This window comes from Oncorhynchus mykiss, chromosome 8 (genome assembly GCF_057628025.1).
Source record: "Oncorhynchus mykiss isolate SJ-2025 chromosome 8, ASM5762802v1, whole genome shotgun sequence".
Lineage (NCBI taxonomy): Eukaryota > Metazoa > Chordata > Actinopteri > Salmoniformes > Salmonidae > Oncorhynchus > Oncorhynchus mykiss.
In genome coordinates, this window is record NC_143029.1 from 91,032,681 (window position 1) to 91,057,542 (window position 24,862).

Genomic DNA, 24,862 nt, shown 5'->3' on the forward strand with positions numbered 1-24,862 from the left:
TGGGATGTCTCCTGGTCTGACAAACACCTCTCTAGTTCTGTCACCTTTGACCTCAGATGGGATGTCTCCTGGTCTGACAAACACCTCTCTAGTTCTGTCACCTTTGACCTCAGATGGGATGTCTCCTGGTCTGACAAACACCTCTCTAGTTCTGTCACCTTTGACCTCAGATGGGATGTCTCCTGGTCTGAAAAACACCTCTCTAGTTCTGTCACCTTTGACCCCAGATGTGGAAGAACGATATCAGCAGATGAGGTGGATTGAGATGCATTCAATGGAAAACAACAGATATCAGATATACTTAAACTGATGGATTTTAAACAAAATCTCTCTCCGAGCAATTGCATTAGTATAAAATAATATACTTTTGTTTTGAGCATACAATATAGCTCAGTCTTTAAATTATTTATCTTATATACACTCATTTTTGCTCATCTTCATCAAGGGTGTCAATTATTTCGGACCACACACACACACACACCACATACACACACACACCACATACACACACACACACACCACATACACACACACACTACATACACATACACACACACACACACCACATACAACGCACCATTAAAGCACTGGATCCATTTTCTCCTTTCGTCTCTCTGTCCGCCAACATCAAACATACTGAGAGAGAAGAGGGAGGTGAGAGCAGAGAGGGAGGAGGGAGGAGAGAGGGAGGAGAGAAACAGAAGGAGAGAATATATAATATTAGGTCACATAACCACATGTAACACTGGACTGGCTGACTGGACTGGCTGGACTGACTGACTGGACTGGACTGACTGGACTGGCTGACTGGACTGGACTGTCTGGACTGGCTGACTGGACTGGCTGGACTGACTGGACTGGACTGGCTGGACTGGCTGGACTGACTGACTGGACTGGCTGACTGGACTGACTGACTGGACTGGCTGGACTGACTGACCTGACTGACTGACTGACTGGACTGACTGACTGGACTGGCTGGACTGACTGACTGGACTGGCTGGCTGGACTGACTGGACTGGCTGGACTGGACTGGACTGGACTGGCTGACTGGATTGGACTGGCTGACTGGACTGGCTGACTGGACTGGACTGACCTGTCTGGACTGGACTGACTGGACTGACTGGACTGGACTGGCTGACTGACTGGACTGGACTGGCTGGACTGGTCTGGACTGGCTGGACTGGACTGGCTGGACTGGACTGGCTGACTGAACTGGACTGGACTGGCTGACTGGACTGGCTGGACTGGACTGGCTGACTGGACTGACTGACTGGACTGGCTGACTGGACTGGCTGGACTGGCTGACTGGACTGGCTGGACTGGCTGGACTGGACTGGACTGGCTGACTGGCTGGCTGGACTGGACTGGCTGACTGGACTGGACTGGCTGACTGACTGGACTGGCTGGACTGGACTGGACTGGCTGACTGACTGGCTGGACTGGACTGGCTGGACTGGACTGGACTGGCTGGCTGGCTGGACTGGACTGGACTGGACTGGCTGGCTGGACTGGCTGGACTGACTGGCTGGACTGACTGGCTGAACTGGACTGACAGAGTAGTGATGCTGATCTAGGATCTGGTGCCCCCTGTCCATCTAATCATATTCATTATGATCTGACAGGGGAACTGATCCTGGTTCAGCCCTCTTACCCTGTCTGAGATGCTTTATGAGTCCAAAATCTGCTTCAGTTAATCTTTTCACCAGAGCAGAGAGAGAGACAGACAGACAGATAGATAGAAAGAGAGAGAGAGAGACAGATAGATAGAGAGACGAACAGACCGAGAGAGAGAGATAGATGGAGAGACAGACAGATAGATGGAGAGACAGACAGATAGAGAGACAGACAGATAGATGGAGAGACAGAGAGACAGATAGAGAGACAGATAGAGAGAGAGACAGATAGAGAGACAGAGAGACAGAGAGACAGAGAGACAGACAGACAGACAGACAGACAGACAGACAGACAGACAGATAGAGAGAGAGAGAGAGAGACATATAGAGAGAGAGAGAGACAGAGACAGATAGAGAGAGACAGACAGACAGATAGAGAGAGAGACAGATAGAGAGATAGAGAGAGAGACAGATAGAGAGACAGACAGATACAGACAGACAGAGACAGACAGATAGAGCGAGAGAGAGAGAGAGACAGACAGATACAGACAGACAGAGAGAAATAGAGAGAGAGGCAGATAGGGAAAGATACTTACTGAAAGTTGACTTTGTCTACCTGGAATCGGGTCTCGAATATCCCTGAAGTTAACACTCTGCATCGTAGCAGGTCCTGGTCTGTGGGACTGTAGTCTCCTTGTCTTACTGAGTCAATTCTGTCCAGGAAACTGCAGAGACAAACACACACACACCGTTATCAATCGTGTCATTCTGTGTCACTAGGGTTGACTGTAGTCTCCTTGTCTTACTGAGTCAATTCTGTCCAGGAAACTGCAGAGACAAACACACACACACTGTTATCAATCATGTCATTCTGTGTCACTAGGGTTGACTGTAGTCTCCTTGTCTTACTGAGTCAACTCTGTCCAGGAAACTGCAGAGACACACACACCGTTATCAATCATGTCATTCTGTGTCACTAGGGTTGACTGTAGTCTCCTTGTCTTACTGAGTCAACTCTGTCCAGGAAACTGCAGAGACACACACACCGTTATCACTCATGTCATTCTGTGTCACTAGGGTTGACTGTGGGCTCTCGTCCTCCGTGGCCGGCGTGATCAAGACATTTAAACGTGTTAACCCTCGCAAGGCTGCCGGCCCAGGTGGCATCCCCAGCCGCGTCCTCAGAGCATGCTGGAGCTGGCTGGAGTGTTAATTAACAGACATATTAAATCTCTCCCTATCCCAGTCTGCTGTCCCCACATGCTTCAAGATGTCCACCATTGTTAATGTTCCCAATAAGGCAAAGGTAACTGAACTAAATGACTACCGCCCCGTAGCACTCACTTCTGTCATCCTGAAGTGCTTTGAGAGACTAGTTAAGGATCATATCACTTCCACCCTACCTGACACCCTAGACCCACTTCAATATGTTTACCGCCCCAATAGATCCACAGACGATGCAATCGCCATCACACTGCCCTACCCCATCTGGACAAGAGGAATACCTATGTGAGAATGCTGTGCATCGACTATAGCCTAGCATTCAACACCATAGTACTCATCATTATGCTTGAGGCCATGGGTCTGAACCCCGCCCTGTGCAACTGCGGTCTGCCCAACGCATCACCGGGGACAAACTGCCTACAATCCAGGACACCTACAGCACCCGATGTCACAGGAAGGCTGAAAAGGTAATCAAGAACATCAATCACCGAGCCACTGCCTGTTCACCCCGAGCTGGGACCGAGAGACTGAAAACAGATTATATCTCAAGGCCATCAGACTGTCAAAAAGCCATCACTAGCCGGCTACCACCCAGTACCCTGCCCTGAACCTAATCACTGTCATCAGCCGGCTACCACCCAGTACCCTGCCCTGAACCTAATCACTGTCACTAGCCGGCTACCACCCAGTACCCTGCCCTGAACCTAATCACTGTCACTAGCCGGCTACCACCCATCACCCTGCCCTGAACCTAATCACTGTCACTAACCGGCTACCACCCAGTACCCTGCCCTGAACCTAATCACTGTCACTAACCGGCTACCACACAGTACCCTGCCCTGAACCTAATCACTGTCACTAGCCGGCTACCACCCAGTACCCTGCCCTGAACCTAATCACTGTCACTAACCGGCTACCACCCAGTACCCTGCCCTGAACCTAATCACTGTCACTAGCCGGCTACCACTCAGTACCAGGCCCTGAACCTAATCACTGTCACTAGCCGGCTACCACCCAGTACCCTGCCCTGAACCTAATCACTGTCACTAGCCGGCTACCACCCAGCCCTGAACCTAATCACTGTCACTAACCGGCTACCACCCAGTACCCTGCCCTGAACCTAATCACTGTCACTAGCCGGCTACCACCCAGCACCCTGCCCTGAACCTAATCACTGTCACTAACCGGCTACCACCCAGTACCCTGCCCTGAACCTAATCACTGTCACTAACCGGCTACCACCCAGTACCCTGCCCTGAACTTAATCACTGTCATCAGCCGGCTACCACCCAGTACTCATCCCAGACACCTGGGAGATCCGTTTAAAGTCTTGATGAAAACCCCAGATGAGTTAGATTAGGAGGAAGCAGTGAAAATAACAAGAAATTGTTTGTTTTTCTGTTTTATATGTCCGAGGAGCAGAAGGAGCTTGTTTTGCACCTGAAAAAAAAAATGTGGATTTGAATGTGTCGTGTGAGGATCTGTGAAGCAGGGTGCCTGTCACGGGGGTTATCTCTGGAATGGAGCCAGAAGTCTGTAACTGAAGAAGTAGACGTAGGAGTTGGTTAACGCTGACTGACCCTTATGGTGGATGGAGTGGTTGGTTAACGCCGACTGACCCTTATGGTGGATGGAGTGGTTGGTTAACGCTGACTGACCCTTATGGTGGATGGAGTGGTTGGTTAACGCCGACTGACCCGTATGGTGGATGGAGTGGTTGGTTAACGCCGGCTGACCCGTATGGTGGATGGAGTGGTTGGTTAACGCCGACTGACCCGTATGGTGGATGGAGTGGCTGGTTAACGCTGACTGACCCGTATGGTGGATGGAGTGGTTGGTTAACACCGACTGACCCGTATGGTGGATGGAGTGGCTGGTTAACGCTGACTGACCCGTATGGTGGATGGAGTGGTTGGTTAACGCCGACTGACCCTTATGGTGGATGGAGTGGTTGGTTAACGCTGACTGACCCGTATGGTGGATGGAGTGGTTGGTTAACGCTGACTGACCCGTATGGTGGATGGAGTGGTTGGTTAACGCTGACTGACCCGTATGGTGGATGGAGTGAGGAAGGCCAGTAGTACAGTAGATGGACCCGTATGTATGGTGGATGGAGTGAGGAAGGCCAGTAGTACAGTAGATGGACCCGTATGTATGGTGGATGGAGTGAGGAAGGCCAGTAGTACAGTAGATGGACCCGTATGGTGGATGGAGTGAGGAAGGCCAGTGGTACAGTAGATGGACCCGTATGGTGGATGGAGTGAGGAAGGCCAGTAGTACAGTAGATGGACCCGTATGGTGGATGGCGTGAGGAAGGCCAGTAGTACAGTAGATGGACCCGTATGGTGGATGGAGTGAGGAAGGTCAGTAGTACAGTAGATGGACCCGTATGGAGTGAGGAAGGCCAGTAGTACAGTAGATGGACCCGTATGGTGGATGGAGTGAGGAAGGCCAGTGGTACAGTAGATGGACCCGTATGGTGGATGGAGTGAGGAAGGCCAGTGGTACAGTAGATGGACCCGTATGGTGGATGGAGTGAGGAAGGCCAGTAGTACAGTAGATGGACCCGTATGTATGGTGGATGGAGTGAGGAAGGCCAGTAGTACAGTAGATGGACCCGTTTGTATGGTGGATGGAGTGAGGAAGGCCAGTAGTACAGTAGATGGACCCGTATGGTGGATGGAGTGAGGAAGGCCAGTAGTACAGTAGATGGACCCGTATGGTGGATGGAGTGAGGAAGGCCAGTGGTACAGTAGATGGACCCGTATGGTGGATGGAGTGAGGAAGGCCAGTAGTACAGTAGATGGACCCGTATGGTGGCTGGAGTGAGGAAGGCCAGTGGTACAGTAGATGGACCCGTATGGTGGATGGAGTGAGGAAGGCCAGTGATACAGTAGATGGACCCGTATGGTGGCTGGAGTGAGGAAGGCCAGTGGTACAGTAGATGGACCCGTATGGTGGATGGAGTGAGGAAGGCCAGTGATACAGTAGATGGACCCGTATGGTGGATGGAGTGAGGAAGGCCAGTAGTACAGTAGATGGACCCGTATGGTGGATGGAGTTGTTGGTTAATGCTGACTGACCCGTATGGTGGATGGAGTGAGGAAGGCCAGTAGTACAGTAGATGGACCCATATGTATGGTGGATGGAGTGAGGAAGGCCAGTAGTACAGTAGATAGACCCGTATGGTGGATGGAGTGAGGAAGGCCAGTGATACAGTAGATGGACCCGTATGGTGGATGGAGTGAGGAAGGCCAGTGGTACAGTAGATGGACCCGTATGGTGGATGGAGTGAGGAAGGCCAGTGGTACAGTAGATGGACCCGTATGGTGGATGGAGTGAGGAAGGCCAGTGGTACAGTAGATGGACCCGTATGGTGGATGGAGTGAAGGCCAGTGGTACAGTAGATGGACCCGTATGGTGGATGGAGGGAGGAAGGCCAGTGGTACAGTAGATGGACCCGTATGTATGGTGGATGGAGTGAGGAAGGCCAGTAGTACAGTAGATGGACCCGTATGGTGGATGGAGTGAGGAAGGTCAGTAGTACAGTAGAGGGACCCGTATGGTGGATGGAGTGAGGAAGGCCAGTAGTACAGTAGATGGACCCGTATGGTGGATGGAGTGAGGAAGGCCAGTAGTACAGTAGATGGACCCGTATGGAGTGAGGAAGGCCAGTAGTACAGTAGATGGACCCGTATGTATGGTGGATGGAGTGAGGAAGGCCAGTAGTACAGTAGATGGACCCGTATGGAGTGAGGAAGGCCAGTGGTACAGTAGATGGACCCGTATGGTGGATGGAGTGAGGAAGGTCAGTAGTACAGTAGATGGACCCGTATGGTGGATGGAGTGAGGAAGGCCAGTAGTACAGTAGAGGGACCCGTATGTATGGTGGATGGAGTGAGGAAGGCCAGTAGTACAGTAGATGGACCCGTATGGTGGATGGAGTGAGGAAGGCCAGTGGTACAGTAGATGGACCCGTATGGTGGATGGAGTGAGGAAGGCCAGTAGTACAGTAGATGGACCCGTATGGTGGATGGCGTGAGGAAGGCCAGTAGTACAGTAGATGGACCCGTATGGTGGATGGAGTGAGGAAGGTCAGTAGTACAGTAGATGGACCCGTATGGAGTGAGGAAGGCCAGTAGTACAGTAGATGGACCCGTATGGTGGATGGAGTGAGGAAGGCCAGTGGTACAGTAGATGGACCCGTATGGTGGATGGAGTGAGGAAGGCCAGTGGTACAGTAGATGGACCCGTATGGTGGATGGAGTGAGGAAGGCCAGTAGTACAGTAGATGGACCCGTATGTATGGTGGATGGAGTGAGGAAGGCCAGTAGTACAGTAGATGGACCCGTTTGTATGGTGGATGGAGTGAGGAAGGCCAGTAGTACAGTAGATGGACCCGTATGGTGGATGGAGTGAGGAAGGCCAGTAGTACAGTAGATGGACCCGTATGGTGGATGGAGTGAGGAAGGCCAGTGGTACAGTAGATGGACCCGTATGGTGGATGGAGTGAGGAAGGCCAGTAGTACAGTAGATGGACCCGTATGGTGGCTGGAGTGAGGAAGGCCAGTGGTACAGTAGATGGACCCGTATGGTGGATGGAGTGAGGAAGGCCAGTGATACAGTAGATGGACCCGTATGGTGGCTGGAGTGAGGAAGGCCAGTGGTACAGTAGATGGACCCGTATGGTGGATGGAGTGAGGAAGGCCAGTGATACAGTAGATGGACCCGTATGGTGGATGGAGTGAGGAAGGCCAGTAGTACAGTAGATGGACCCGTATGGTGGATGGAGTTGTTGGTTAATGCTGACTGACCCGTATGGTGGATGGAGTGAGGAAGGCCAGTAGTACAGTAGATGGACCCATATGTATGGTGGATGGAGTGAGGAAGGCCAGTAGTACAGTAGATAGACCCGTATGGTGGATGGAGTGAGGAAGGCCAGTGATACAGTAGATGGACCCGTATGGTGGATGGAGTGAGGAAGGCCAGTGGTACAGTAGATGGACCCGTATGGTGGATGGAGTGAGGAAGGCCAGTGGTACAGTAGATGGACCCGTATGGTGGATGGAGTGAGGAAGGCCAGTGGTACAGTAGATGGACCCGTATGGTGGATGGAGTGAAGGCCAGTGGTACAGTAGATGGACCCGTATGGTGGATGGAGGGAGGAAGGCCAGTGGTACAGTAGATGGACCCGTATGTATGGTGGATGGAGTGAGGAAGGCCAGTAGTACAGTAGATGGACCCGTATGGTGGATGGAGTGAGGAAGGTCAGTAGTACAGTAGAGGGACCCGTATGGTGGATGGAGTGAGGAAGGCCAGTAGTACAGTAGATGGACCCGTATGGTGGATGGAGTGAGGAAGGCCAGTAGTACAGTAGATGGACCCGTATGGAGTGAGGAAGGCCAGTAGTACAGTAGATGGACCCGTATGTATGGTGGATGGAGTGAGGAAGGCCAGTAGTACAGTAGATGGACCCGTATGGAGTGAGGAAGGCCAGTGGTACAGTAGATGGACCCGTATGGTGGATGGAGTGAGGAAGGTCAGTAGTACAGTAGATGGACCCGTATGGTGGATGGAGTGAGGAAGGCCAGTAGTACAGTAGAGGGACCCGTATGTATGGTGGATGGAGTGAGGAAGGCCAGTAGTACAGTAGATAGACCCGTATGGTGGATGGAGTGAGGAAGGCCAGTGATACAGTAGATGGACCCGTATGGAGTGAGGAAGGCCAGTAGTACAGTAGATGGACCCGTATGGTGGATGGAGTGAGGAAGGCCAGTAGTACAGTAGATGGACCCGTATGTATGGTGGATGGAGTGAGGAAGGCCAGTAGTACAGTAGATGGACCCGTATGGTGAATGGAGTGAGGAAGGCCAGTGATACAGTAGATGGACCCGTATGTATGGTGGATGGAGTGAGGAAGGCCAGTAGTACAGTAGATGGACCCGTATGGTGAATGGAGTGAGGAAGGCCAGTGATACAGTAGATGGACCCGTATGGTGGATGGAGTGAGGAAGGCCAGTGGTACAGTAGATGGCAGGATAGTGTTGTTGATACTTCTACTATTGTTACAACCTCTCCTCTCAGACACAGACCAGGTATGTGTTCATTAAATACTGTTTTTAAAACACACACCACACCCCACCACTACCCCCAACACACCCCAACACACCCCACCACTACCCCCAACACACCCCACCACTACCCCCAACACACACCCCACCACTACCCCCAACACACACCCCACCACTACCCCCAACACACACCCCACCACTACCCCCAACACACCCCACCACACACCCCACCACTACCCCCACCACACCCCAACACTACCCCCAACACACCCCAACACTACCCCCAACACACCCCAAAACTACCCCCACCACTACCCCCAACACTACCCCAACACACCCCACAGCTACCCCCAACACACACCCCACCACTACCCCCAACACACACCCCACCACTACCCCCAACACACCCCACCACTGCCCCCAACACACACCCCACCACTATCCCCACCACACCCCAACACTACCCCCAACCACTATCCCCACCACACCCCAACACTACCCCCAACACACCCCACCACTGCCCCCAACACACACCCCACCACTACCCCCACCACACCCCAACACTACCCCCAACACACCCCAACACTACCCCCACCACTACCCCAACACACCCCAACATAACCCCCAACACTACCCCCAACACACACCAACACTACCCCCAACACACACCAACACTACCCCCAACACACACCCCACCATAACCCCCACCCCACCACTACCCCCAACACACTGCATTTCTGAACATTTGAACATCTTGGCCATGTTCTGTTATAATCTCCACCCGGCACAGCCAGAAGAGGACTGGCCCCCCCTCATAGCCTGGTTCCTCTCTAGGTTTCTTCCTAGGTTTTGGCCTTTCTAGGGAGTTTTTCCTAGCCACCGTGCTTCTACACCTGTATTGCTTGCTGTTTGGGGTTTTAGGCTGGGTTTCTGTACAGCACTTTGAGATATCAGCTGATGTAAAAAGGGCTTTATAAATACATTTGATTTGATTTTGTGACTGTGGTTCTGTGAGTGCCTTGTGACTGTGCTATTGCTGGAGTGGTGGTGAGTCAAATATAACCCTGCTGCTCTGAGCTTAGCCACAACACCCCCCCCCCCCCCCCCCCCCCCCCCACACACACACACACACACACACACACACACAGATCACATTGCTTATTCAGTGGCCTTAAGAGACATCAGCTTACAAAAAAGGCTTTGGAACAATGTGACCGATATTGTCTGTCTGTCTGTCTGTCTGTCTGTCTTTGTGTCTGTCTGTGTCTGTCTGCCTCTGTGTCTGTCTGCCTCTGTGTCTGTCTGCCTCTGTGTCTGTCTGCCTCTGTGTCTGTCTGCCTCTGTGTCTGTCTGCCTCTGTGTCTGTCTGCCTCTGTGTCTGTCTGCCTCTGTGTCTGTCTGCCTCTGTGTCTGTCTGCCTCTGTGTCTGTCTGCCTCTGTGTCTGTCTGCCTCTGTGTCTGTCTGCCTCTGTGTCTGTCTGCCTCTGTGTCTGTCTGCCTCTGTGTCTGTCTGCCTCTGTGTCTGTCTGCCTCTGTGTCTGTCTGTCTCTGTGTCTGTCTGTCTCTGTGTCTGTCTGTCTCTGTGTCTGACTGTCTCTGTGTCTGACTGTCTCTGTGTCTGACTGTCTCTGTGTCTGACTGTCTCTGTGTCTGACTGTCTCTGTGTCTGTCTGTCTGGTTACGGACCGGTTTCTCCATGTCTGTGCTTGAAGGCCAGTCTCTGTGGTTCTGCTTGTGGGCCAGTCTCTGTGGTTCTGCTTGTGGGCCAGTCTCTGTGGCTGTGCTTGTGGGCCAGTCTCTGTGGCTGTGCTTGTGGGCCAGTCTCTGTGGCTGTGCTTGTGGGCCAGTCTCTCTGTCTGTGTCTGATGTAGGATCCTCTCCCTCCATCTCTCTGTTTCTCTCTCCCTCCATCTCTCTCTTCTCTCTCCCTCCATCTCTCTCTTCTCTCTCCCTCCATCTCTCTCTGTTTACTACTTGAGTCGTCTCTCTCCCTTTTCTCCTGCTGTATGCCGCGTCCCACACCAAGCCCCGCCCCCTGCCACACCAAGGGCCGCCCCCTGCCACACCAAGCCCCACCCCCTGCCACACCAAGCCCTGCCCCCTCCCACACTAAGCCCTGCCCCCTCCCACACTAAGCCCCGCCCCTTGCCACACCAAGCCCCCTCCCACACCAAGCCCTGCCCCCTCCCACACCAAGCCCTGCCCCCTCCCACACCAAGCCCTGCCCCCTCCCACACCAAACCCTCCCCCTCCCACACCAATCCCCGCCCTCCCACAGCAAGCCCCGCCCCCTCCCGCCTTTCATTAACAGGACACACAGCACAGATCCATCTTTCATTAACAGGACACACAGCACAGATCCATCTTTCATTAACAGGACACACAGCACAGATCCATCTTTCATTAACAGGACACACAGCACAGATCCATCTTTCATTAACAGGACACACAGCACAGATCCATCTTTCATTAACAGGACACACAGCACAGACCCATATTGTCAGCAGCTGGTCTGTCTCAACTCAGAGTCCTGTTGTATTGGTCCAGTGCTAGGCTGGACAGAGCAGGGCAGAGACTCACTTTAACTAGGCCTAACTTACTACAGCACACAGGCTGCACTCAAACTAGACTTATCCATCACCATGTGTGAGAGTCCATCTTAAACAGAGCAGTTGAGAACACCTTGCTAAATATAGCATCCAAACACAGTGTAAAACACAGGTACGACTTTCTACATCAACTAACAAAACACTTTCCTGAACAGTTACTATACTGGCAGGCTCCGTTTGGAACAAGGTGCAGCAGCGTGGAGAAACGTCAAATGAGAGATTCTCTGGTTAATGTCTATGAGCATTACGCCAGCTATTATTCCCAGAATAATGGTGCATCAGCTCTGAATAAAAGTAACAGGTCCCAAATCAAGCTCTGTCTGAGCACGGGGAAATATCTTCAGTATGTCTTATTACACTATAGAATGATACTGTAGTCCGACTATTCACAAACCGGGGAACGCGCAATGCCGTCGGGGGGGGGTACGCCAAACAAAAATGTGATTCACATTTTCCAACAGTTCATTTATATTTTCATTTATATTTTCCAACAGGGCTATACATTTGGGTGAGTTTTTCGCCTGAGTAGCCTCATTTTACTACCAAAAATAAAAATGAAACCCTCTAGTGTTCAGCGAAATAACAACACAATGTCAAATACAGGAAGCCTAGTTGGACCATCGAAGAGGAGCAAATAGGATGAGAACTACATTGATTTGGGGTTCACTTATATTGGGAGTAGTGCCTTTCCTCATATGTGCTACAGTATTATCTCTCAACTCAATGAAACCTTCACCGTGCGAAATTAGAAACAAAACATGCCAATTTGAAAAATTGGAGCGAGAATAAAGACGACTTTCGAGTAGTAAGACATGTATAAAAGCAACAGAATCCATTAATAAGAAGTGGCTAGAAGCATCTTATATGGTGAGCTACCGAGTGGCTAGGACAGGGAAGCCCCATACTATTGTGGAGGAGTGGCTAGGACAGGCAAGCCCCATACTATTGTGGAGGAGTGGCTAGGACAGGCAAGCCCCATACTATTGTGGAGGAGTGGCTAGGACAGGCAAGCCCCATACTATTGTGGAGGAGTGGGTAGGACAGGCAAGCCCCACACTGTTGTGGAGGAGTAGCTAGGACAGGCAAGCCCCACACTATTGTGGAGGAGTGGCTGGGACAGACAAGCCCCATACTATTGTGGAGGAGTGGCTGGAACAATGCTGAGGGAAAAGGCCTTAAAAACAATACAGACAATGTCTTCATCAAACAACACTGTTTCACAACGCATCAGTGACATGGCAGGAGATGCTTTGAAACCATTACTGCTTCACATACAAGCCAGGGAATTATATGTCTGTTACAGCTGGATGAGTCAACAGATGTGCTGGGCCTGGCACAGCTCCTGGTATATGTCTGTTACAGCTGGATGAGTCAACAGACGTGGAACAGCTCCTGGTATATGTCTGTTACAGCTGGATGAGTCAACAGGCCTGGCACAGCTCCTGCTATATGTCTGTTACAGCTGGATGAGTCAACAGATGTGGTGGGCCTGGCACAGCTCCTGGTATATGTCTGTTACAGCTGGATGAGTCAACAGACGTGGTGGGCCTGGCACAGCTCCTGGTATATGTCTGTTACAGCTGGATCAGTCAACAGGCCTGGCACAGCTCCTGGTATATGTCTGTTACAGCTGGATGAGTCAACAGGCCTGGCACAGCTCCTGGTATATGTCTGTTACAGCTGGATGAGTCAACAGGCCTGGCACAGCTCCTGGTCTATGTCTGTTACAGCTGGATGAGTCAACAGGCCTGGCACAGCTCCTGGTATATGTCTGTTACAGCTGGATGAGTCAACAGGCCTGGCACAGCTCCTGGTATATGTCTGTTACAGCTGGATGAGTCAACAGGCCTGGCACAGCTCCTGGTATATGTCTGTTACAGCTGGATGAGTCAGATGTGGTGGGCCTGGCACAGCTCCTGGTATATGTCTGTTACAGCTGGATGAGTCAACAGGCCTGGCACAGCTCCTGGTATATGTCTGTTACAGTTGGATGAGTCAACAGACGTGGCACAGCTCCTGGTATATGTCTGTTACAGCTGGATGAGTCAACAGACGTGGCACAGCTCCTGGTATATGTCTGTTACAGCTGGATGAGTCAACAGACATGGTGGGCCTGGCACAGCTCCTGGTATATGTCTGTTACAGCTGGATGAGTCAACAGACGTGGCACAGCTCCTGGTATATGTCTGTTACAGCTGGATGAGTCAACAGACGTGGTGGGCCTGGTACAGCTCCTGGTATATGTCTGTTACAGCTGGATGAGTCAACAGACGTGGTGGGCCTGGCACAGCTCCTGGTATATGTCTGTTACAGCTGGATGAGTCAACAGACGTGGTGGGCCTGGTACAGCTCCTGGTATATGTCTGTTACAGCTGGATGAGTCAACAGGCCTGGCACAGCTCCTGGTATATGTCTGTTACAGCTGGATGAGTCAACAGGCCTGGCACAGCTCCTGGTATATGTCTGTTACAGCTGGATGAGTCAACAGATGTGGCACAGCTCCTGGTATATGTCTGTTACAGCTGGATGAGTCAACAGATGTGGCACAGCTCCTGGTCTATGTCTGTTACAGCTGGATGAGTCAACAGACGTGGCCTGGCACAGCTCCTGGTATATGTCTGTTACAGCTGGATGAGTCAACAGGGCCTGGCACAGCTCCTGGTATATGTCTGTTACAGCTGGATGAGTCAACAGACGTAGAGGGCCTGGCACAGCTCCTGGTATATGTCCATTACGTTTATGGGGGGTCTATTAAGGGAAGACATCCTCTTCTGCAAACCACTGGAAACCAGGACAACATGAGAGGATGACGAACCATCAAACAGGCAAAGCATCAATCATACGACACCGGCTCCAATGCTCGTCTTATGTGTCAGGGCTTGCAAACTATTACAGACTACAAAAGGGAAGCACAGACGCTAGATGCTCAGTGACACGAGCCTACCAGACGAGACGGCCAGACGGATTACCAGGACGTGTGCTCCGGGCATGTGCTGACCAACTGGCAGGTGTCTTCACTGACATTTTCAACATGTCCCTGATTGAGTCTGTAATACCAACATGTTTCAAGCAGACCTCCAAGAACACAATGGCAACCTGCCTAAATGACTACAGACCCGTAGCACTCACGTCCGTAGCCATGAAGTGCTTTGAAAGGCTGGTCATGGCTCACATCAACACCATTATCCCAGAAACCCTAGACCCAATCTAATTTGCAAACCGCCCAAACAGATCCACAGATGATGCAATCTCAATCACACTCCACACTGCCCTTTCCCACCTGGACAAAAGGAACACCTATGTGAGAATGCTGTTCATTGACTAAAGCTCAGCGTTCAACACCATAGTACCCTCAAAGCTCATCACTAAGCTCAGGATCCTGGGACTAAACCCCTCCCTCTGCAACTGGATCCTGGACTTCCTGACGGGCGGCCCCCAGGTGGTGAGGGTAGGTAGCAACACATCTGCCACGCTGATCCTCAACACTGGAGCTTCCCAGGGGTGCGTGCTCAGTCCCCTCCTGTACTCCCTGTTGACCCACGACTGCATGGCCAGGCACGACTCCAACACCATCATTAAATTTACAGACAACACAACAGTGGTAGGCCTGATCACAGACAACGATGAGACAGCCTATAAGGGAGGAGGTCAGAGACCTGGCCGTGCCAGGACAACAACCTCTCCCTCAATGTGATCAAGACAAAGGAGATGATTGTGGACTACATTTATTATGAGTAGCTGAAAACAAGTTGTTTTTGACGACGGGGGAAGTGTGAACCTGAAGGTCCCAAGCCTCAGCCAGAACTAAAATCTCTTGAACAACCACCACAGTCTCCCAAAAGGATGTTCATGTTCACATTGGTGAAGGTGGCCTGAGTTAATACATTTAATGTGGTACAGTTATATACTTCTATTCTGATGAGGGTTTTACCTCTCTCATGCAATTATTATCTTGGATCAGTTATTGTTTCTTGTGGACTTCATATTACCTGATAATATAAATACATAACATTCTGTATATGACAAATGACCAACTATTTTAGTTGGCTCTGTAGGTAAATAAATAAGCTAAATAAAAAAAATATTTAACTACAAATAAAAGTCAAAGAATTCTGAAATATAAAAAAATATTTATTAGTGACAAATGTGAAACGCACACACACACACGTGGGGCCCAAGGTAATAAACACATACAGCCACTAGGGGCCCAAGGTAATAAACCCATACAGCCACTAGGGGCCCAAGGTAATAAACACATACAGCCACTAGGGGCCCAAGGTAATAAACACATACAGCCACATGGGGCCCAAGGTAATAAACCCATACAGCCACTAGGGGCCCAAGGTAATAAACACATACAGCCACATGGGGCCCAAGGTAATAAACCCATACAGCCACTAGGGGCCCAAGGTAATAAACACATAGAGCCACTAGTGGCCCAAGGTAATGAGTGGGCATTGCAAGTGAGTGATTGAGTGAATGACAAAACCCTATCCAAACATAGGACAGCCTTCATCAAAACAGAGGGAAAAAAACTACTAATTGTTCTTGTTTCAGGAAGAATATAAAAAGGGGTGGAGTATGGCTATATGGAAACTAGTGACGAGTTGCCACTTAGCAAACCAATCAAGTGTTCTGCATGGGTGGGTTGGCTGGCAGTTGACAGGTAGTGGTGGCACTGAACGTGGTCTGGCCCTCCGTTCTCTTCATCAGAGGAATCTGGAGAGCTCCACGATTCATCAGTATCTCCCTCACGATGTTTCTGAGACAGACAGGACAGAAAGTGGATGTTCAATCTCAACAGCTACTGGAAAGAGAGAGAGATGACTGCCCTGAAGCTGTGTGAGTGTGTGAGTGTGTGAGTGTGTGAGTGTGTGAGTGTGTGAGTGAGTGAGTGACAGTGACAGTGAGAGACAGAGACAGAGACAGAGACACAGAGAGAGAGAGAGAGAGAGAGAGAGAGAGAGAGAGAGAGAGAGAGAGAGAGAGAGAGAGCTTCCCTGTAGCTACTGGACCTATTCACCATCTAAAATGGCACACAAACACAATCCGTGTCTCTATCGTCTCAAGGCTTAAAAACCGTACCTCTTTCAGGCCCTTGAGCCCTGCGGGGGTTCTCGGCAGCCCTGCGGGGGTTCTCGGCAGCCCTGCGGGGGTTCTCGGCAGTGGAGGCCCACAGTTAAACGTCATGATCCAGACCTGGGAGGTGAGGGTGGGGCTCCAGGCAGTTGCCCTGGCAACAGAGGATGAGATAAAGACTGAAGTCACAGATCAGATTAGTGAGAGAATAAAACTGGGAAACTGATATTATACAGCTTTGTTTACTTGTGTCTGTCCAGTTCCTCAAGCAACGAAGCTCTTTTATCATCATACACATTCCCCCACTCCTCCTCCTCCGTCTCCCTCCCCACTCTTCCTCCTCCTCCGTCTCCATCCCCACTCTTCCTCCTCCTCAGTCTCCCTCCCCACTCTTCCTCCTCCTCAGTCTCCCTCCCCACTCTTCCTCCTCCTCAGTCTCCCTCCCCACTCCTCCTCCGTCTCCCTCCCCACTCCTCCTCCTCCTCCGTCTCCCTCCCCACTCTTCCTCCTCCTCCGTCTCCCTCCCCACTCTTCCTCCTCCTCCGTCTCCATCCCCACTCTTCCTCCTCCTCAGTCTCCCTCCCCACTCTTCCTCCTCCTCAGTCTCCCTCCCCACTCTTCCTCCTCCTCAGTCTCCCTCCCCACTCTTCCTCCTCCTCCGTCTCCATCCCCACTCTTCCTCCTCCTCAGTCTCCCTCCCCACTCTTCCTCCTCCTCAGTCTCCCTCCCCACTCCTCCTCCTCCTCCGTCTCCCTCCCCACTCTTCCTCCTCCTCCGTCTCCCTCCCCACTCTTCCTCCTCCTCCGTCTCCATCCCCACTCTTCCTCCTCCTCAGTCTCCCTCCCCACTCTTCCTCCTCCTCAGTCTCCCTCCCCACTCTTCCTCCTCCGTCTCCCTCCCCACTCTTCCTCCTCCTCAGTCTCCCTCCCCACTCTTCCTCCTCCTCAGTCTCCCTCCCCACTCTTCCTCCTCCTCAGTCTCCCTCCCCACTCTTCCTCCTCCTCAGTCTCCCTCCCCACTCCTCCTCCTCCTCAGTCTCCCTCCCCACTCCTCCTCCTCCTCAGTCTCCCTCCCCACTCCTCCTCCTCCCTCCCCACTCCTCCTCCTCCCTCCCCACTCCTCCTCCTCCTCCTCCCTCCCTCCCTCCCCACTCCTCCTCCTCCTCAGTCTCCCTCCCCACTCCTCCTCCTCCCTCCCCCCCCACTCCTCCTCCTCCCTCCCCACTCCTCCTCCCTCCCTCCCCACTCCTCCTCCTCCCTCCCTCCCTCCCCACTCCTCCTCCGTCTCCCTCCCCACTCCCCCTCCGTCTCCCTCCGTCTCCCTCCCCACTCCGTCTCCCTCCCCACTCCCCCTCCCTCCTCCCTCCCCACTCCCCCACCCTCCCCACTCCCCCTCCCTCCCTCCCCACTCCGTCTCCCTCCCCACTCCTCCTCCGTCTCCCTCCCCACTCCGTCTCCCTCCCCACTCCTCCTCCGTCTCCCTCCCCACTCCTCCTCCCTACTCCTCCTCCCTCCCTACTCCTCCCTCCCCAGTCTCCCTCCCCACTCCTCCTCCTCAGTCTCCCTCACCACTCCTCCTCTTCCTCCTCCCCACCACTCCTCATCCCTCCCCCGCTTCCCTCCCCAACACTCCTCCTCCCTCTCTGATGCAGCACTCCATCACTCTCCTTGGTCAAATAACCCCTACACAGCCTGGAGATGTGTTGGGTCATTGTCCTGTTGAAAAACAAATGATAGTCCCACTAAGCCCAAACCAGATGGGATGGCGTACCGCTGCAGAATGCTGTGGTAGCCATGCTGGTTAAGTGTGCCTTGAATTCTAAAACAAAATCTCTGACAGTGTCACCAGCAAAGCACCCCCACACCATCACACCTCCTCCTCCATGCTTCACAGTGGGAAGCACACATACAGAGATCATCCGTTCACCTACTCTGTCTCACAAAGACACAGCGGTTGGAACCAAACATCTCTAATTTGGACTCATCAGACCAAAGGACAAATTTCCACCGGTCTAATGTCCATTGCTCAGGTTTCTTGGCCCAAGCAAGTCTCTTCTTCTCATGAGAGCCAGTTTCATCATTGCGCTTGATGGTTTTTGCGACTGCACTTGAAGAAGCGTTCAAAGTTCTTGAAATGTTCCGCAGTGACTGACCTTCATGTCTCAAAGTAATGATGGACTGTTGTTTCTCTTTGCTTATTTGAGCTGTTCTTGCTGTAATATGGACTTGGTCTTTTACCAAATTGGGCGACCATTTTTTGGTTACTACATGATTCCAAATAAAAAAAATATAAAAAACACGGATCGTTATTTGATTAAAACACCTGGTTTCTCTGAGTAATATTTCAAATTGATTAGGACATGTAAACACCTTAAAATGGGAGATCCAGAAGTGTGTTTGATCATAGCATGTGTCAGCACCAGCGGAGAGAGACCCTGTGTGTGTGTGTGTGTGTGTGTGTGTGTGTGTGTGTGTGTGTGTTCGGAAAACAACTGAACGTAGTAATCTTTTTTACAAGTCATTTTCAGGATTAAAATATGCTTCTCAACAGTAACCCGTTGGCTGCATTTCATCAGGTAGCCGGATTACAGCCATCAGGTAGCCGGATTACAGCCATCAGGTAGCCGGATTACAGCCATCAGGTAGCCGGATTACAGCCATCAGGTAGCCGGATTACAGCCATCAGGTAGCCGGATTACAGCCATCAGGTAGCCGGATTACAGCCATCAGGTAGCCGGATTACAGCCATCAGGTAGCCGGATTACAGCCATCAGGTAGCCGGATTACAGATGTGTCCATGTAAAAGAAAAAACAGATTATTAACGAAATGATTCTTCTTCTAGCCGAGCATGTTTTAATTTAACTATTATATCGATCTGATTATCAACAATAAATCGCATAATTATGTAACCACACTCGTTGTGAGTGGGAAGCGGCTACGGTACGAGCAGGCATATGGGGCTCAGCCAGGAATGTTACTTCAGTAACTGAAATAAAAACATTTTAACAACGTCATTTAAAACCCATTGATGTTGGGAAAACAGGTGGCAAAAAAAGAAAATGCAGAATGGTGTTTAAAGACGGAGTAAAATAATTTCACAGACTAAAATCGTGTAACATTAAAGTCTATTGATTATTTATCCGTGTCTACTTTGGGAGCTACTCATTGACTTGCAGTTTTCCTGCTTAGGTACAACCTTTGGTGAGCTGGTGACGTTGACTGCCGTAGAGTCAGAGAGAAGCCTAAATCAGACGTGCTTCATCACGGTCGATAGGGAAGGGGAAATTACAATGAAAGGGAAATTACAAGGGGAAATTACAATGAAAGGGAAATTACAAGGGAAATTACAATGAAAGGGAAATTACAAGGGAAATTACAATGAAAGGGAAATTACAATGAAAGGGAAATTACAAGGGAAATTACAATGAAAGGGAAATTACAAGGGAAATTACAATGAAAGGGAAATTACAAGGGAAATTACAATGAAAGGGAAATTACAAGGGAAATTACAATGAAAGGGAAATTACAAGGGAAATTACAATGAAAGGGAAATTACAAGGGAAATTACAATGAAAGGGAAATTACAAGGGAAATTACAATGAAAGGGAAATTACAAGGGGAAATTACAATGAAAGGGAAATTACAAGGGGAAATTACAATGAATTTGGTGCCACGCCGCATACGCCCCGAGTGCATCGGACATGAAACAACGACACAAATGTAACAGCGCGTCAAAATAGATAAAATACCTTTTCTTTCCAGGTGCCTTTGTCATTTTAAAAACACCAGTCTTCTTCCTGCACTGAACCAACACAGTGGTCAAAACCATTCATCCTGGGGCGATTATTACAACTATTATCCCTATTGTTTTTAAAACAAAACTAGCTCAAAATATTACTAATCATTGAAAATGTTCAATTATCAATCAGGATCATTTTAAAGTAATTTTTAAAAAAGCAGTAGTTATTATGAAAGTGGGGATGCTCCTTTTGTTCTGGAGGGACTTCGTTTGAGAGGACAACCAGTCAATGTTCATGTCAGACAGAAAATAGACCTCTGTTAATAACATCACACACTATCAAGCTTAGCAACTCATTTTGTCCTGATAGTGACAGTCTACACTTGGTGGTCTATAGCAACTCATATTCTCCTGATAGTGGTACTCTACACCTGGTGGTCTATAGCAACTCATATCCTCCTGATAGTGACAGTGCCAGTCTACACCTGGTGGTCTATAGCAACTCATATTCTCCTGATAGTGACAGTCTACACTTGGTGGTCTATAGCAACTCATATCCTCCTGATAGTGACAGTGCCAGTCTACACCTGGTGGTCTATAGCAACTCATATCCTCCTGATAGTGACAGTGCCAGTCTACACCTGGTGGTCTATAGCAACTCATATCCTCCTGATAGTGACAGTCTACACTTGGTAGTCTATAGCAACTCATATCCTCCTGATAGTGCCAGTCTACACTTGGTGGTCTACAGCAACTCATATTCTCCTGATAGTGGTAGTCTACACCTGGTGGTCTATAGCAACTCATATTCTCCTGATAGTGACAGTCTACACCTGGTGGTCTATAGCAACTCATATCCTCCTGATAGTGACAGTGCCAGTCTACACCTGGTGGTCTATAGCAACTCATATCCTCCTGATAGTGACAGTGCCAGTCTACACCTGGTGGTCTATAGCAACTCATATCCTCCTGATAGTGACAGTCTACACTTGGTAGTCTATAGCAACTCATATCCTCCTGATAGTGCCAGTGCCAGTCTACACCTGGTAGTCTATAGCAACTCATATCCTCCTGATAGTGACAGTCTACACTTGGTGGTCTACAGCAACTCATATTCTCCTGATAGTGGTAGTCTACACCTGGTGGTCTATAGCAACTCATATTCTCCTGATAGTGACAGTCTACACCTGGTGGTCTATAGCAACTCATATCCTCCTGATAGTGACAGTGACAGTCTACACCTGGTGGTCTATAGTGTAGAGGCTTTAGATGAGGCAGATGAACCTGCAACCACAACACTTCAACAACCTGACGTCTTCACAGTGGATAACATATGAATGTAATCCGATGTTAATCGAGTTATTGATTTCAGTAACCTTGGTCCTGCATGGTCCTTTCCTGGGTAGCCAATCAGAGACAAGGAGGATAAAATGTAGATACTTTTTGGGGGCAAATAGAGTCAGTCAATAAGGCACTTGGTAGTGTCAGTGTGTGTGTCAGTTTGTGTGTTTGTCAGTTTGTGTGCGTGTCAGTTTGTGTGCGTGTCAGTTTGTGTGCGTGTCAGTTTGTGTGCGTGTCAGTTTGTGTGCGTGTCAGTTTGTGTGCGTGTCAGTTTGTGTGTGTGTGTCAGTGTGTCAATATGTGTGTGTGTCAGTTTGTCAATATGTGAGTGTGTCAGTTTGTGTGTGTGTGTCAATGTGTGTGTGTGTCAATGTGTGTGTGTGTCAGTTTGTGTGTGTGTCAATGTGTGTGTGTGTCAGTTTGTGTGTGTTAGTGTGTGTGTGTTAGTTTGTGTGTGTCAGTGTGTGTGATGGTGGATTGAAGCTACTGACCATGGAGCTTGGCTATCTCACTCCTCCCAGGCTTTTGGGAGGGAGGACAATGAGCTTGTCGTAGTGGATGTACACTGCATGAATGTATTCAGACCCCTTCACTTTTTCCACATTTTCTTAGTTACAGCCTTATTCTAAAATGTATTAAAGAAAATAAAATCCTCATCAATCTACATACAATACCCCATGATGACGTCACAATACCCCATGATGACGTCACAATACCCCATGATGACGTCACAATACCCCATGATGACGTCACAATACCCCATGATGACGTCACAATACCCCATGATGACGTCACAATACCCCATGATGACATCACAATACCCCATGATGACGTCACAATACCCCATGATGACATCACAATACCCCATGATGACGTCACAATGCCCCATGACGACATCACAATACCCCATGATGACGTCACAATACCCCATGATGACATCACAATACCCCATGACGACGTCACAATACCCCATGATGACATCACAATACCCCATGATGACAATGCAAAAACAGGTTATACATTTTTGAACATTTTTTAAATAAATAAAAAACGAAATAGCTAATTTAAATAGGTATTCAGACCCTTTACTATGAGACTTGAAATTGAGCTCAGATGCATCCTGTTTCCATTGATCATCCTGTTTCTACAACTTGATTGGAGTCCACCTGCGGTAAATTCAATTGATTGGACATGATTTGGAAAGGCACAAAACCAAGCCATGAGGTTGAAGGAATTGTCCGTAGAGCTCAGATACAGGATTGTGTCGAGGCACAGATCTGGGGAAAGGTACCAAAACATTTCTGCAGCATTGAAGGTCCCCAAGAACACAGTGGCCTCCCCCTTCCATTCTTAAATGGAAGAAGTTTGGAACCACCAAGACTCTTCATAGAGCTGGCCGCCCTGCCAAACTGAACAATCGAAAAAGAAGGGCCTTGGTCAGGGAGGTGACCAAGAACCCAATGGTCACTCTGACATCTCTTAGTGGAGATGCGAGAGCCTTCCAGAAGGACAACCATCTCTGCAGCACTCCACCAATCAGGACTTTATGGTAAAGAGGTCAGACGGAAGCCACTCCTCAGTAAAAGGCACCTAAAGGACTCTGAGGCCATGAGAAACAAGATTCTCTGGTCTGATGAAACCAAGATTGAACTCTTTTGCCTGAATGCCAAGTGTCACGTCTGAAACCTGGAAACCTGGCACCATCCCTACGGTGAAGCATGGTGGTGGCAGCATTATGCTGTGGGGATGTTTTTCAGAGGCTTCGGGACAAGTCTCTGAATGTACTTGAGTGGCCCAGCCGGAGCCCAGACTTGAACCCAATCAAATCTCTCTGGATAGACCTGAAAATAGCTGTGCAGCGACACTACCCATTCAACCTGACAGAGCTTGAGAGGATCTGCACAGAAGAATGGGAGAAACTCCCCAAATACAGGTGTGCCAAGCTTGTAGCGTCATACCCAAGAAGACTTGAGGCAGTAATCACTGCCAAAGGTGCTTCAACAAAATACTGAGTAAAGTGTCTTTTCACGGGGTTTGTTTTCTATACATTTGCAAAAATGTCTAAAAACCTGTTTTTGTTTGTGATTTTGGGGTATTGTGACGTCATTATGGGGTATTGTGACGTCATTATGGGGTATTCTGATGTCATTATGTGTATCGTGTGTAGATTGATTGGGGGGACAATGTAATCCATTTTAGAATAAGGCTGTAACGTAACAAAATGTGGAAAAAGTCGAAGGGTCTGAATACTTCCAAATGCACTGTAAGCAATGTCCTCACGCTCTTCTGCAGCTTTCATAGTTCTTGGCTCTCTCCAGAACAGTCATCTGGTCCTTGAACCTTAGGAACTTTACTACTACCGGCCTTGTCACCTGGGCTGTTTACAGGTTTCTCCACCTCAATCTTCCTACGATCCTAAACGCAGCTTTTCTGTGATAACAATTCCCACTTTCTCCTCAGACTCCATCAACGTGGAGAGACTCTGGGGTGCCGTCCACATCGACGTGGAGACTCTGGGATGCCGTCCACATCGACGTGGAGACTCTGGGATGCCGTCCACATCAACGTGGAGACTCTGGGATGCCGTCCACATCAACGTGGAGACTCTGGGATGCCGTCCACATCAACGTGGAGACTCTGGGATGCCGTCCACATCAACGTGGAGACTCTGGGATGCCGTCCACATCAACGTGGAGACTCTGGGATGCCGTCCACATCAACGTGGAGACTCTGGGATGCCGTCCACATCAACGTGGAGACTCTGGGATGCCGTCCACATCAACGTGGAGACTCTGGGATGCCATCCACATCAACGTGGAGACTCTGGGATGCCATCCACATCAACGTGGAGACTCTGGGATGCCATCCACATCAACGTTATTAACTCCTGGAAGTCCCTGGAGAAAATAATCTATAACCATTTTGTAATAATTATTCACAGACAGTGATGATGTCATCACAAGTGGACTTACAGTTTGTAGTCATCTTGCTGCAAGGCTCTTTTCAGGACATCCACCTCTCCCAGGTGCCTACGCTGATGGCCCTTTGTATCTGCTGTGGCAATCTGCACCGTCAGAGCAGATAGACAGACAGACAGACATGGTCACTGATGGGAAGGACAGAGACAGACAGCTACAGACAGACAGACAAATTATACAAGTAAAGAGTCAGAGCAATTAAGACATG

The 24,862-nt window shown here is 49.8% G+C and overlaps 1 protein-coding gene and 1 long non-coding RNA gene across 3 annotated transcripts in view; both read right to left on the bottom strand.

The window, feature by feature from the left end:
* The window catches only part of LOC110530889 (guanine nucleotide-binding protein G(olf) subunit alpha), a 79,216-nt gene that overhangs the window by 19,894 nt on the left and 34,460 nt on the right, over positions 1 to 24,862 (bottom strand). The window contains exons 6-7 of one of the 2 annotated variants that reach the window (XR_016482713.1): positions 2,230 to 2,338; positions 578 to 636 (exon numbers count right to left, since the gene is read on the bottom strand). Coding sequence is in view for 1 of the 2 variants with exons in the window: in XM_036986677.2 (XP_036842572.2) it covers positions 578 to 636; positions 2,210 to 2,338 (188 nt within the window). In the remaining variant the exon portion in view is untranslated. Of the gene's footprint in view, positions 1 to 577; positions 637 to 2,209; positions 2,339 to 24,862 lie in introns of both variants that reach the window. The other variant, XM_036986677.2, reaches the window with a different exon arrangement.
* Positions 15,973 to 24,763, bottom strand: LOC149982181 (uncharacterized). Its single transcript, XR_016482714.1, has 3 exons — positions 24,649 to 24,763; positions 16,603 to 16,750; positions 15,973 to 16,279 (listed from the first exon to the last, which is right to left on the bottom strand). It is a non-coding gene; the product is annotated as an uncharacterized LOC149982181 (long non-coding RNA).